This window comes from Pogona vitticeps, chromosome 5 (genome assembly GCF_051106095.1).
Source record: "Pogona vitticeps strain Pit_001003342236 chromosome 5, PviZW2.1, whole genome shotgun sequence".
In the NCBI taxonomy this organism is placed as follows: domain Eukaryota; kingdom Metazoa; phylum Chordata; class Lepidosauria; order Squamata; family Agamidae; genus Pogona; species Pogona vitticeps.
This window is the reverse complement of record NC_135787.1, coordinates 132,380,448-132,395,887: the sequence shown is the minus strand read 5'-3', so window position 1 is coordinate 132,395,887 and position 15,440 is coordinate 132,380,448. Positions and strand designations below refer to the sequence as shown.

Below are 15,440 nucleotides of genomic sequence, written 5' to 3'. Positions count from 1 at the left end.
CCCTGGCTGCTAAGAATGGGGTTCACAGCCTGGGGGTACACCTGGACCCGATGCTCACCATGGAAACCCAAGTGGTGTCGGTAGTTCGCACCGCCTTTTTCCACCTTTGTCGGATTGCCCAGCTGCGACCCTACCTTGACATGGGGGCGCTCACTACCTTGGTACATGCGCTCATAATCTCAAGACTAGACCACTGTAACACGCTCTACGTGGGGCTACCTTTGAAGCTGATGTGGAAACTTCAGGTGGTGCAGAATGCAGTGGCCGGACTCCTTACTGGAGTGAGAAAACACCAACATATTTCTCCTGTTCTGGCCAAACTGCACTGGCTGCCCATCCGTTTCCGCATTGACTTCAAAGTTCTAATGCTTACCTATAAGGCCCTAAATGGTTTAGGACCTCAATACTTGGCGGAGCGCCTGCTCCACCAAGATCTACTCGGATCACCCGCATGAGTCAGGAGGTGAGGCTGAGGAGCCTGACCCGAGGGATGCCCAGAGGGAAAAGACACGAAGCCAGGCCTTCTCGGCGGTGGCTCCTCGCCTTTGGAACAAACTTCCTGCGGAAATTCGCGAGGCTCCAATGCTGGGTACTTTCAAATGCCAACTGAAAACATGGATGTACATCCAGGCCTTCCCTCCTGTCAACTGATTTCTTTGCTTTGCTATTTATTATTTATTTATTCCTGCACTATTTGTTATTGTTATATGCTAATGTTTTTATGTTTTTTTAAAATTGTTTTTGATATTCTGTAAGCCGCCCAGAGTGGTAGAATATACCAGATGGGCGGGATATAAATCGAACAAATAAAATAAATAAAATAAAATAATTTTTCAAAATCATTGATTGTTATCTATCCTGCTTAGGAATTTTGGAGGGGGAGGAGGAATTGGTATTTTTTCATTTGCAAAAAAATTCTGCACAAGATGATGCCATCAGCTTTTTGTGGAGTAGCTGAAGAACAGGGTTTCAGCCACTGTGATCAACATAAATATCAAGTTTTAATAGGTAATTTTCTCTTATCAGAAGGAATGTATTTTCTGACAATATACTTGCAGTGTATTAATGCTTAATGTTTTTTCAGATGTTCGATTGCTGCTTAATAATGATAATCTTCTCAGGGAGGGAGCAGCTCAGTAAGTTTTACTACCTTTGCTTGATTATTGACTTCACAGTGTAAATACTTGAACCTAAGGATTTAAGGACAGTTTTTTTAAAAAGCCACACAGAAGCAGGAAAAAAAAAATTCCCATAGCTTTATTTTTGCTTAATCAGAACTCTCAAAATTAATTGGTGCTCAAAACTGTTTCTTCAGGAGTAAAACATATTTCTCTATTCAATTTGAAATTTTGTAATCTGATTTAAAACAGTATAGTAGGGTCAACCATATCTGCGGGCTCAGAATCTGTGGTTTCCTATGTCTCCTACCTGCAAATACTACATTAAAAAAAACCAGAAATATGTTCCCAAACTTTATTACCAGAACTGGTCACTAGAGGGAACTTTTATATAATGACCCTATATATATAGGGTTCGCTGTAATACACAGTGTTAATATTTAACTTAAAGATTTGTGGACAGTTTTTTAAAGGCCGTATAGGAGCAAGGGAAGAAATGCCCAGAGCTTTCTTTTGCTTAATCAGAACTCTCAGAATTAATTGGTGCTCAAAACTAGAAGTAAAACAGATTCATGTATTCAACCTGAAATTTTGTAATCTGACTTAAAACAGTACAGTTGGACCCCCGTATCCACAGGATCAGTATCCGCAACTTCAATTATCCTCTGCCTGAAAATATTAATTTAAAAATGGGTTTCCAAGGGCCTCTAGAGGGAACCAGAGACTATGTTGTATATACAATTTACTGTCATCTGCGGTTGCTGGTACCTGCAGTAGGTCTTGGAACGTATCCCTGCGGATAATGTATTTTGGTTTTATTAATGAAAAACAAAAAACAGATACTCATAGTTTATGAGTAGTTGGATAAAATTGTATTTCAATTTTCCGAAGGGTATATAGCCACATTTATGTTCTTAATGCTTTTTGTTTTTATCTTCCTAGTGCATTTGCACAGTATAACTTGGACCAGTTCACTCCAGTAAAAATTGAAGGCTATGATGAACAGGTATGTCTTTAAGTCTTAAGCTAATCTTTTTGAATATAGTCTTTTTAGGTAAGCCATAGTATTAAAATGCATTTAAAACTGGTTTGGGATTCAATGGATAAGTTTCTTTGTGCTCTGTTAAAGTAATGGGCTCGTGGATTTTGGCAATCATGTCTCCATTTAATTACCCTCCTTAGGCTGTCTTTTAATCACCTAGTAATTAGCAAATGAGCAGAAGGTCTACCTGTTCCTGCTTCCCTCTGGGAATCAGTGATTGTTGTGGCTGGCTGGGTGGAAGATGAAGCCAGGAAGGTAGGGTGTTGTGACTGCCATGGGGTTGGCTACTCTGCAGAGTCCCAGCCTGGTCTGCTGCCTCTTTGTCTGAGGAAAGGAGAAAAGAAAAGAAAATTGAGCAATGATCCTCCTATCCTGCAGCTCACTCTGCAAAGATGCCGTTCTTACTGCCCATGAAGAAGGAGTTCTGTAACCCTTGCTGAAGAAGCCAAAACAAGATCCTTTAAACATGAAACACAGGAAAGCATTCAAGGAGAACTCATGTCTCAGAGAGACATGTCTGCATAGCTGTAACATTTTGCATTTCATTTTTATTTATTTATATTATTTAAGTCAGTTGTAAACCACCCAGAGTAATGCATCTGAACTAATGGGGCAGTATAAAATTTTTTAGTGAATTAATAAATGAATGAATCAGTCAATGTCAGTGACTGTTCATGAAAAGCAGCTTAAACAGCATGATGATTTCCTAGTAGCTGAAGTATTGCATGTTTCCAGTTTTCTTAGCAGGTTGACACTGATGTTTACACATATCTTTGTAAAAGGATATAAATATTGAATTTACCTGAACTGGAACAAAATGTATAATAAGTGGTCATAAAAATTGTGGGTGACAGGCAGAATGAGTTCTCCACAGTCATTCTCTGTCATCCTTGGTCTACATCTATATCTGAGGTGGGATAAAGCAAATATGAGAGTAGTTGAACAAGAATTACATTTTCCCCACTATTTCTGATTTTTGAGATATCAGGATCACAGGTAACTGATCAATTCAGCTTTATCTTACTGTTTGATGTAGATATAGCTGTAGAGCTCTTCTAATATCAAAAGAAAGGGGGAAAGGTGGCTATTTGGGAGCATATACACAAAAACCTGTTTCCTTCATTTTGGTATATCTCTTTCCACCTGAAGAGTGAGAAAATGCCAACGTAGGTTGGAAGGTACATGGGAAGTGTATGTCTTTGTGTTGTGGTCAGGGATAGTTATTGCCAATGAAAGGAAATTAGAGCTGAAATATGATTATATGCACTGTCAGTAGTGCAACATTACAGAAACAAAATAATCAAAGTGGTCTTCTAAGAAAGCCCTTTGTAAATGCCATTTGCACAATTATCTAGCTGATTGACATTAAAATCGTTAAATAATGCTGTCCTGAAATAGTGACAGAGTGCTAATCCTTTTTACATTTTCCAGATTGCAGCATAGGGCACGAACCATGCAGTGCTTTGAAGAAGAGGGAAATTTTAAAATTGCCTAGTGAAATGTAGCCACAACTGGGATATATAACACAGTACTGTAGCATGGAATACTCCAAGAATGCCAGCCAGTTGTGAATGTTGCCATTCCAATTTTCTCTCCTTAAAGTTTTCACCTCAATAGCTAGCCAGTATTCCATGTACTGTTTTGTTGTTCTTGTAAGATCTTTGCACATTTATATCATTAAATATTTTGTAGCATTATTGGTTCTTCTGCAGATCTTGGAGTTCTTTTCAGCTGTTGATACCTCCTGCCTTGTGGGCGTGTGATACTGTACTGCGCATATAGACATTAGCTGCTGAATGTAGGAAATAGAGAGAATGATTATTAGATTTATTCTTATTCAGTACACATTCATATTGTCAATTCCTGAATTTCATCTTGTTTTATAAAAAGCAGAAAATTCAGTTTCCTAAGGACTTCAAGTGACAATGGATATAGTGTTGTTGGTTACTCCTTTTCCAAAGCAGAATTGTATTTTAAGGTTAATGTACCATTATTTGAATCAGAAGGAATAAGTATGCAATCTTTTCCTATCCTTCCATGTTTGCATTTGATTATTCTATCATTTATTTGCCTTCCATATAATATGCTACCTTTTAACTAACTGTTTACAGGTTTTAATAACAGAACATGGAGATCTGGGCAATGGAAAATTTTTGGATCCCAGAAACAAGATCTCTTTTAAATTTGATCATTTAAGAAAGGAGGCTACGGATCCAAAGCCTCATGAAGTTGAAAATGCAATTGAATCATGGAGAAGCTCTGTAGAAACTGCAGTGAGAGCATATGTGAAAGAACACTATGCAAATGGTGTCTGTACTGTAAGTACAGTAGAATCTAGAAAATGCTTGGATTAAAATAACATCTGGCGCTCCTGATTTGATTTTCTTGTTTTGTCCTGATTCTTATGAGCATATTCCTCTGGAATGAAGATTGGCTCATGATACTTAGTGTTAAGGTTTTTCTCTGAAAACCATGCAAGTAATTTTTAAACTAATATGTTGTTAGGGATTGCTTAAACCATGGTGAGAAAGCCTGGGAGGCCTTATGTCCATTTGTCTAGAAACGACAATTGAAAAACCTTATTCCAGAAGGCAAATGGAGATGAAAGATTTCCTTGTTTAAGGCCATTATAACAAAAATGGGTATTTTACACAAAAGTAGAATGTGTTTCTCTATTGGAACTAAAGAATGTAAAATAATGCCAAGTGAAGAGAAAAAAGCCAGAAAACTGAGTAGATATTGGTATAGAGAATTCTACACTTCAACTTTGCGGTGTGTGATGAGCTGTTTCTTTTGAGTCATGAGTCTCCCACTATTTAGCTTCATTAGACGACCTTGGTTCTAGTATTATGACGGGTAAATGTGTCTCTCCACTTTCTCCATACTATGCAGAATTTTATACATTTTCCATCATGTCCTCCATGCAGTATTTCTAATATTTCCATAGAAAGAGAGGTTACAGATGCACCTTTCCTATCAGTTGTCCTCTTAAAAGAAAAAAACATAGATTTCTGTGGATTTCTACTTACTATGCCATTATGGAGGCTGAATTGAGAAAATTATTTTACAAGCTCAAACAAAATTGACCTCTGTTCACAACAGTGTTATTTTGCAACTGGGTTTTTAATAATGTTGACATTAACTTGAACAAAAAAGTGGCTACTGCGTAACTATTTTTTTAAGCTTTTCTGTTAGGACCCACATAGTTGTGCTATACTGGTTGAAATCCTGTTGCTTTATTATGCATAAGATGTAAAATGCATTCATTCCTAGCTGGAAATTAACAAGTCACCTCCAGGATTTTCTGGGGTTGTGCGTACCTCCTGGTTTGGTATGCATTTGAGAATCCAAGTAGAGACTCTTTAATCGCCATCTAGGAAAGACTGTGTTTTATGCCTTTTGCATAACAAAGCAACAAAATTGCACCTTAAATTAATTTCTTTCTTGCATGGAAATGAGTATATGTGGATACTAGAGATGGGCATGAATCAGAAAAATTGTGTTTTGTCACAAATTTATGTCGTTTTTTTCTGATGAATCAACAAATCAACTTGTCAGTTCATATTTTATTTTAAAACCCTATAAAACAGCCTCCCAGGCACCTAGAGACACTGAATTCCCAGGGAAGTTTTCCTTAACTCCCCTACAAGACTTGCAAGTTTGGTGAAGTTTGGGTTTTGGATGTCTGAGTTATACACCTACAAAGAAAGCCCCCCCCCCTGAAATGTTCTCCCAGGCACCTAGAGTCACCAAAACGACAAAGAAGCATTTATTGACACTCCTCTACAATCCCTCCATGTTTGGTGAAGATCATGTTTCAGATATCCAAATTACACACCTATAAAGTGGGTCCCTCCAAGAAAGTGCCCTTTAGCAGCTGGCTTGTGGAAACCCAATCTTCACCAAACATGGAGGAATTGTAGAAGAGAGTCAGAGGAAGCTTCCCTGCAATTTTGGTGTCTGTGTGCTGGGGGGGGGGGAACGTTTTATAGCCAAATGAATAGATAAATAAAAAACTGCTAAAAATCTTTTGATTTGTATTAATCAGAGCATTGATTCATATGAATACAAATCTCTGAATTAGCAAATTCTTGAATGCATATGGTGATTCATTTTTAATTTGTTCCTATCTTTTGTAGAGACTGATTTCCTTTTTATACTATTAATTTAAAGAATGGGAACAGTAGATCACTTTAAATTTGTCCTTCAGGATGTAGATATGGAACTAAACTGTCTTTTCATTTTACTTAAGGTATATGGGAAAACAATTGATGGGCAACAGACAATTATTGTATGCATAGAAAGCCATCAGTTTCAAGCAAAAAATTTTTGGTAAGTTTAAGGTACCTTATCAGTTATTTGTAAATTGGCTCCAGTTTATATTTTCTATTCTGTTTCTTTTATTAAAACTTATATTAAAGTTATATTAAAACTGAGAACATAGCATGCATTATAATAAAGCCCTTGAGTAACGTCTGCCATTGCACAAGCAGGCTTTCATTCATGCAGCAAACCTTTCCTTTTCTCTCCTCCCTCACCTGGTCCCTGGAAATCTCTTTTGAAGAGCTTGTTGAGATGATTCTATTGTTGTATATTTGGGGTAGTACAGGGTAAAATAATTTGCTGTTGTATGCTATTATGCATCTTCCCACAGATTTCAGATTCAGTTTTGTAATACAGTTACCATATTAAGAAAGCGAGTTTTGATATTTAGTACAGACTGAGTATCTGTACCAAATGAAGGTGAGGGTATGTTTGGAAGAATATTCGAGTTGTTTATTGGTGATGCCCTCAAAATATGTGCTTCTTCTTTGTGGTCTCTGTCAATGCACACTAATGGGTTTAGTCTGCACTCGCACAGAGATTTCGGAATGTTTTAGAGCTTTAGCACTCGCTTACCTCAGTTCCTTTTTGCTGCTGCTGAGGTTTCATCTCTCGTCGAGTTCTCCCCTTGCTTTTCTTCATTTTTCTTAAAAACAATTTAAATACGAAGGGTTACAGTAAGACTTTTCGATCTGTTTCTCCTTCTCCTGATTGTTCCCCTTTCCCCCCTTTCCCCTCCCTTACACCTTTTATGGCATCTGTAGCCCTGATTAAACGCTGTGCCTCGTGCCCAAACAAGGTTCCACTCTCAGAAAGACATGCTTTATGTCTCTTTTGCTTGGGAGAACCACACCTACCATCTTTTTCAATCTGCAGAAATTTTACCAAACAGGCTCTTAAGCTTAGACAACAACGCTTAAGATCCTTTCTCTGGGAACAGTCCCTCCTACTGGCACAATCCACTATGGATGCCCCTGAAACCGTTCAACCTGAAAATACATTTCTTGGGTTCCCTACCATCTCCCCTACACAGGGATCTGTCTCTTCCAAATTGAAATCATGATTTGCTGACTCGATATCAACACCCTAAACCAGTCATGCTCTATGAGTCACCAACATACTACGAACCTCCAGCTAAACGCCATCGATACCGAGCGTGTCAATATTGGCACCCTGATGCCGGTCCCTACATTGAGCCTCATCGTGTAAAATGAGTGCATGTTTGGCCTGGATAAGGTGAAGAACCAGAGAGAGAGAGAGAGAGAGTTAGGACACAAAGATGGGGACCAATAAAACCCAGAGGAACTATGTGACTTTCTATTTCTGGATATAAGCCCTCATTGTGAGAAATTCAACTCTTGAACTGAATGTTTTGAACTATGCTTTCAGTAAGTTGACAAAAAAAATCTGCTGCTAATTGAGGGGGTGGAGCAAACTTGTGGGTTAAGAAGACCCTGGTACGAGGATCCTCTTGAGCAAGCAGATTCCACACCTGTCCACTAAGTGATGGAAGATACATTAAGCATTCCATACTTCACAGTAAGTGATAAGAAAGGACCATACAGTGGAACCTCGACTTACGAACTTAATAGGTGTTGGAATGGCATGCGTAAGTCAAAAAGTTCGTAAGTCGAAGCATCATTTCTCATTGAAATGCATGGAAATGGGATTAATCTGTTCCAGCATTTAAAAAAAATAAAAATAAACAGAGCATGTCCCACACTGGGACTGCAAACAAACAAACCCAGAAACATAACCCTCCCGTCCAAACCCACCCTCCAGAACCCACCAAGAACAGTTTTTTAAAAAGGATTTACCAGTCCGAAGCCTCCTGACGCTTCTCTGCCTCCGCTGTGACCGGGGGTGAGCGGCCAAGCGCCTGGCCAGCTCAAGCCTCCCGGCGCTCTGCTGCCTCCGCCGCGGCCAGGGGCAAGCAGCCAAGTGACTGGCCAGCTCAAGCCTCCCGGCACTAGGTGACTGCTGCCTCCGACCACGGCGGCGGGGGACCCCAGGGAGGTCTCCCAGGGCTTCCCTGCTGCCATCAAAGACCTTCTGGGGGTCTGATTTGATGAAGCCACCCTTTTTTCCCACCTTAATTCAAGTCTTGCCTGTTCTTTTCATAGTTTTGAGTCAGTCTCTCTCACACACACAAACACACATCCTCCCTCCCTCCCCCCTTTTTCCTGCCTTAATTCAAGCCTTGCCTGTTCCTTTTTTTCATAGTTTTGAGTCAGTGTCTCTCTCTCACACACACACATCCACCCTCCCTCCACCCTTTTTCCCACCTTAATTCAAGCCTTGCCTGTTCCTTTTTCATAGTTTTGAGTCAGTGTCTCTCTCTCTCTCACACACACACACAAACACTCCTCCCTCCCCCCCCTTTTTTCCTGCCTTAATTCAAGCCTTGCCTGTTCCTTTTTTTCATAGTTTTAAGTCAGTCTCTCTCTCTCTCTCTCTCACACACACACACACACACATACTAACACACACCCTCCATCCATCCATTTTCTCAATACATTTAAATAAGCTTGATGAAGCCCTCCGTCTCTCACACCTTCCTTCCCCTCGTTAACTTGATCCTTTCCCGCCTCCTGCTTGCTTGCAGTCATTTCCGGAGGAAGCAGTCATTCAAAGCCCCGGATTGATTGATTGCTCAGGGCTGTTCCACAGCTGTAGCCGATTAAGCAGGCTTATCTCCCATCACTGAAAGAAAGGAGGATTTAGAAGTGCCCTGCTGCAACCAGGAAGTAATAGGGAGAGGTGGCTTTTAATTTGAGGTTTGTCTGCAGAGGGTGGGGGTTGGAGGGGGTAGCGCTCTACTCATTACCCCCAGGATTTTCACTTTTACCCCATTTTGGGTAATTTACCCCTGTTCCCCTACCACTGCTATACGCCTTCAAGCCCATTACTTCATGCACTGCCGTTCAGGTCACCACAGACAACACCATGGCGCTTTTCTGTCTCAACAAATGGGGAGGCACTTGTTCGCTCCCCCTGCTATCCCTCACCGTCCAGTTATGGGAATGGTGCCTCGAGCGACACAATCTTTCCCATTGCCATTCACTTCACCTCTCAGGACAATTATGTGGCAGATGCTCTCAGCAGAACACGGACACATGTGCACAACTGTTCCCTAGGCCAGACAGTCTTCCTCGACCTTTGCAAGCTCTAGGATACTCCCAACATAGACATCTTTTTACCTACATTTTTTCCGTCTCCAACTACCGACCTTTAACGATCCTTCCACACACTTGATGTCAGACGAACCCTTGTCTTTTATGTATCCCGGACTTATTCCTTTTGTAAGTCCAAGAGACTTTTTGTGACACCTCATTCTCCGTGCAGAGGTCTCCAGGTCAGACCATCTCTCACTGAATTACCAGTTATAACTCTAGCTTACAAACTTGCCAAAAAACCTTTACCTGGTGGCATTAAGGCTCATTCTACTAGAGCCGTTGCTGCTTCTACAGCTTTCCTGTGAGAAGCACCTCTTCCTGACATTTGTAAGGTGGCAACGTGGGCAATTCCTTCCACATTTGCCACCCATTACCACCTGGACCTTTGGGCCAAGACAGATGCAACATTTGGTAGAGCCGTTCTCTCCTGTCCTGCTGTGATGTCCATCCTCCAGTAAGTCAGCTTATTAATCACCCATTAGTGTGTGTTCACAAAGACCACAAAGAAGAGAGGTTACTTACCTGTAACTCTGGTTCTTCGAGTTATCTGTGAATTCGCACTTCTTACCTGTCCCATTAGTGTGTGTTCACAGAGACCACAAAGAAGAGAGGTTACTTACCTGTAACTCTGGTTCTTCGAGTTATCTGTGAATTCGCACTTCTCACCCGTCCTCCACTCTGTCCGTCATGTCTGTATCACTTTGATGCAGTGGTGGGCTGTTCTAGGAACTGAGTAATTGCCGGGACGGGCGGAACACATGTACTGGGGGGCAGTCCTGGCAAGCGCGTGCTAAAGCTCTAGAATAATTTGAGACCTCTACGCAAGCATAGATTAAACCCATTAGTGTGAATTCACAGATGACCACTTGAAGAACCAGAGTTACAGGTATGCAACCTCTTTTTTTGTGCATGGGAAAATAAATGTATTGGATATTTGTAGTACTAATTTGTTATGGCAGATGTCCTTTTTAAATGAATTTCAGCATGCAGGTTGGTTTTATAAACCAGCTCAACTTATATATGGATGATTTGTTGCAGCCTTCTGCGTATTAGTTATAAATAACCTAACTTCCTTTTTCAGTTTGAACAAAATCTATAAATGTTGGAGATTTGCACAGTAATCTGATTGGCTAATTAAAACAAGCTATCCTGGGAATTATCTTTCTTTTTTTTTTTAAAAAAAAAAAGCTTGATTACTTCTCAAATGTAAGATGTATTCTGGTTATCTGACACTTTTTTTAAAGGAATGGTCGTTGGCGATCAGAGTGGAAATTTGCAATTACCCCTTCAACCACTCAGGTGGCTGGTATACTGAAAATTCAGGTATGTCTTCCCTAATTTACCATAGAAGTTTCAGTAATAAGAATTACTTGCAGTTCATAGTACTAATCAGCCAATACCTTTCTTAGGCATCCTTCAGCCTCAGGAGACTATGGTAACATGCTCTGTATGGAGGACTTGGAGAGTGTCCTCTCCAGAGCATGAAGCCTGGGTAAAATAATATGGAGGATAGGCTGTTACTCAAGCAGCAAATCCCCCCTCTCCACATCGCTGAAGTAGTCCAATGGAAAGGGCAAGAGCCAATATCTCGCAGGAGTTACCAGAACAACATGAACTGCCTCTGGGACTCCGGATTTTGCCTCGAGGTTACCGTATTTTTTGCTCCATAAGATGCACTGGACATTAAGACGCACTTAATTTTTAGAGGAGGAACACAGGGAAAATATATTCTGAACCAAATAGTGTAATAAAATATTTAATAAAGTATAACAGAATAACATTTGAACCATGTAAAGTGAACAGCAGTCAACGGTGGCATTAATATAGACCATTATCAGCCAGTGATAAGACCTATACCACTCTACCTATATTTTACATTTCCTTTTATCCATCTCCTCCCCATGCTTATAGAAATGTCTCAATGATAGATGAGATTGTTGTGCAACTCTGCCCAGCTACAGCTCAAGCCTATATTAAGTTAGAAATGGTTTGTCTGATTTGGCACTGCATTGAGAGGTCCCTTTTAGTTGTGTGGAGGATAAATAGTGGAATGAAACTGTTTAACAGCTGATTTTCCTTATTTACTTTAGGTTATGCAAAAGAACAGCAACACAAAGCTTAACCCATTCACCAGCAGTAGCACATGCTCAGTATAAGACCAAATCTCGTGTTTCTGACAGAATTGAACATTTATAGCATGCAAGGCACAACAGGTTAGGCCACACAAAGCCAAAAAAACTGAATACAAACTATAGTAGCTGAAATCAGGAAGCAGGTACTGTAATCCAGTTAGAAGTCAGGAGGCACAGTTAGTTTCCTTGCTGCAACACCCTTTGGAAATACATTCTCTGTTAGATGCCCAGAACTAGTTGAAACATTTGCAAGTTGAATCCAAATTTCCCATTAAAATGCATTGAAAATTAATTAATTCATTTTTATGGGGGGGGAAGGTCAGAAACTTTAAAGAACTTAAAAGAAAGTCACTTACCAAGTACTGTAGACTGAGCCTTGCTCTTCACAGTGCCTTGGTAGACCCCAGAACAGCCAGAAAAAAGCTCTAAACAGCTAAAAGCCAGCCGGCAGCCGGCAGCTGGCAGCCATTTTGTGCTCTTCTCCATGCTCTTCTCAGCTCCTTCCCCCTCCCCTCTCCCCACCTAACAGCTGATTGGCACTGGTCTGAAAGGCTTTGCAGAGAGCTTTTAAAGCAAGTACCCCTATGCACGTTTCTACACAAGCAGGTTTCAACTCAAACAGAGCACCTTTTCACCCAAGCACAATTTAACCCAAAACAAACAGCTTTTAAAGTAAAGTTAGCAGATTTTAAAGACAAGAATGCACGTTTCTACACAAGCAGGTTTCAACTCAAACGGAGCACCTGTTCACCCAAGCACTAACCCCAAACAAACAGCTTTTAAACTAAATTTTACATTTTAAAACAACAATACCAGGCAGTCCCAGGTCTCTCTCCCCGCTCTCTAACTGCTAGCAAGGAAGCAGACAAGCAGCCTCTACACTAACTGAAAGTTTGAATTTCCCTGCCTTCCCCGCATGTTAGGTATGCTAATATCTGTGCACTGGAGGATTGTGGGAGGAACATCCAGCCCCTGATGGGATCCTGTGGGGCACCCCAAAACACTGAAGAGCTCTCTTGGCCTCTTTCAGGACTGGGGCTGTGCAGCCCTGTTCTGATCAGGAGGTGCAGCCGGAGGTCACCATGCCTTTGGGGGACAGGCCACAGAAAGGGGCAGGTGGTTTAGGGGACATTCCAACTCATACCTGGCACAGGAGATACCATTGTTGTAAAAGTGGTTTTCCCAGGGTAAGGCTCATCTATTGCACTTTGGATGTGCTGACCTCTGTGATTTCCCCAAATGTGGGGAAATCAACTGCCTAAGTGGGGGACTATGTTTGTGGTTTCCCCTGTTCTTTCTAGAATTACTCTCCTCTTTGGTCCTTGGCTATTTTCACTGCCTGCTATCATAGGCCTGTTAGCCTTCTCCAGGTGGGCTGCAGGAAAGAGATCCTGGAAAGCCAGCAGTGCAGAATGGTGGGGTCTAAATAGCAAGCAGTCTCTGGTGCTAGTTCAGAGGCCTCCCAGCATGGCAGTAGGGGGTTTCTGGGTGGTGGTGGTTGAACCCCTTTTTTCTGTATTTGTTCCATATGCCGCACATACTTTCTCCCCCACTATTTGGGGGGGGGGAGTGCGTCTTATGGAGCAAAAAGTACGGTAACTCTTGAAGCCTTTTCCATCAGTAGATAAAGTCACAAGGCAGTGGAGGTTTGAAATCAAAGTTTTCCTTCTCCTAGATGGGCTGCCTTCCAAGGCTGACGAGCCCAGCCAATACCATTGCATAACATTCAATGGCCTTCAAACAGTTGTAAAGCAGACAGAATAACTGGCAACCAAATTCCTCCAAGCCAGTTAGCAATCCTTTGTGAAGAAAAATGATGAAATAGTGAAATGTATTACTTAAAGAACGACAAGGACTATAATAAAAGTATCACAGTCATTGAAAAAATCAGCCACCAAAAATGTAGCAAGCCAAAACTGCCATACTCTTACCTATTTCCGCGTGGGAGAGGATTTTACAGATGGGTGCAAGCACAGAAGAGGGCTTGTTATTAGTAAGCCCCCACCTCACTGACAAAACCAAAACAGTGTCCTTCACCTGTTGTTTACTTTCCTGATGTGTTTATTTGAAAGAAGGTGGCCCTTGAAGTATATTGGCACCACTCCAATTGGAAATTTAGGGATGAGGACATACCTTGCTTGTTCTGGGAAACAAATTCTTATGGACAAATTTAGAGAAGAAAAAGAGAAGATTCATTATTACTGATTAACAGTAATTAAGAATCTACACATTAGAGTGCCAAATGACCTTACATCATTTTACCTTTGTAAAGTAGGCTGATCTGCTTTAAGTTTAAAGAGAAGTATCCTAGTGGACATTTATTTATACTGTTTCAATATTCAAAAAGTACTGAAACGTACATTCAGATACGATGGATATCAGATCTGTGCCTCCCTATCCATTCTTATCTGCACTCCCAACCTGAGACTTCTTTATATTCCCTTCTCATTCACTCCACTCCCAAAATGAAATGCCCCCAAATAAACTGAAGACGGAAAGACAGTAGAGAAATAGCTACATTTACACATTTACAACCTGTAGTGTTGAAGTAAATAGAAACTATTAAGTATAGAAAATATTAGAAATGTTGACATCTGCAAATACCTCAACATACTATGCACCAGTGTTTTAACTTGCTGCATTTTGAGGACAGTGTAACACTGCTAACTTTCTAATACTTATCATTTTCAGCATGTAGTGATTTTGTATTGTTTTTAACCATTTATATATAGGTTCATTACTATGAAGATGGAAACGTTCAGCTAGTGAGTCACAAAGACATACAGGATTCTTTAACAGTGACTGTGAGTATGTTTTCTTCCCCATGTTTATAGAAGGCATTTTTAACAAGTCACAGTTCCCAAAGAGAGTAGGTGTGAATCTGTATTAGCAGCTTCTGTTGCTTATATATCTGAAATTTTAATGCTTTAGTAAGTGCACTAGCCTCTAAAGTTTAACATGCAGTATACATTGTTAGGACTGACATCAGGTGATACTTTACATCACTGAGATTTTATCATGAAGCATAAACCATAAAAATGGGTGCCAGGTGTTGGATCACTTCAGTTACAGATTTGATAAGCGTATATGAGTAGTCATCATAATATTCAGAAAGCTTTGTATATTCCTAAAGGTAAAGGTTCCCCTTGACAATTTTTGTCCAGTTGTGTTCAACTCTAGGGGGCGGTGCTCATCCCCGTTTCCAAGCCATAGAGCCAGCGTTTTGTCCGAAGACAATCTTCCGTGGTCACATGGCCAGTGCGACTTAGACACGGAAAGCTGTTACCTTCCCACCAAAGTGTTTCCTATTGATCTACTCACATTTACATGCTTTCGAACCGCTAGGTTGGCGGGAGCTGGGACAAGCAATGGGAGCTCACTCCGTCACGTGGATTCGATCTTACGACTGCTTGGTCTTTTGACCCTGCAGCACAGGCTTCTGCGGTTTAGCCCGCAGCGCCACCACGTCCCTCGCAGCGCCACCACGTTCCTGTATATTCCTTAGTTATCAAAAATTAATATCTGTTTTCCTTTTTGTGATGTTCATGTATTTTCAAGTCAGTTTACTCAATTTCATCAGTCTTAATTTTCCAAACATTTTTCCTGCACATTGCAGAATTATTATAGGTAACATAGAAAAAAATATTTA

General features: G+C 40.6%; 1 protein-coding gene and 1 pseudogene across 1 annotated transcript in view; both read left to right on the top strand.

The window, feature by feature from the left end:
- CAPZA2 (capping actin protein of muscle Z-line subunit alpha 2) overlaps positions 1–15,440 on the top strand; it is a 42,797-nt gene that overhangs the window by 18,731 nt on the left and 8,626 nt on the right. The window contains exons 3-8 of the mRNA XM_020789690.3: positions 1,085–1,136; positions 2,061–2,124; positions 4,272–4,478; positions 6,413–6,492; positions 10,904–10,982; positions 14,524–14,595. Of these exons, the coding sequence (XP_020645349.1) occupies positions 1,085–1,136; positions 2,061–2,124; positions 4,272–4,478; positions 6,413–6,492; positions 10,904–10,982; positions 14,524–14,595 (554 nt within the window). The remainder of the gene's footprint in view (positions 1–1,084; positions 1,137–2,060; positions 2,125–4,271; positions 4,479–6,412; positions 6,493–10,903; positions 10,983–14,523; positions 14,596–15,440) is intronic.
- Positions 12,928–13,082, top strand: LOC140707862 (U1 spliceosomal RNA; annotated as a pseudogene).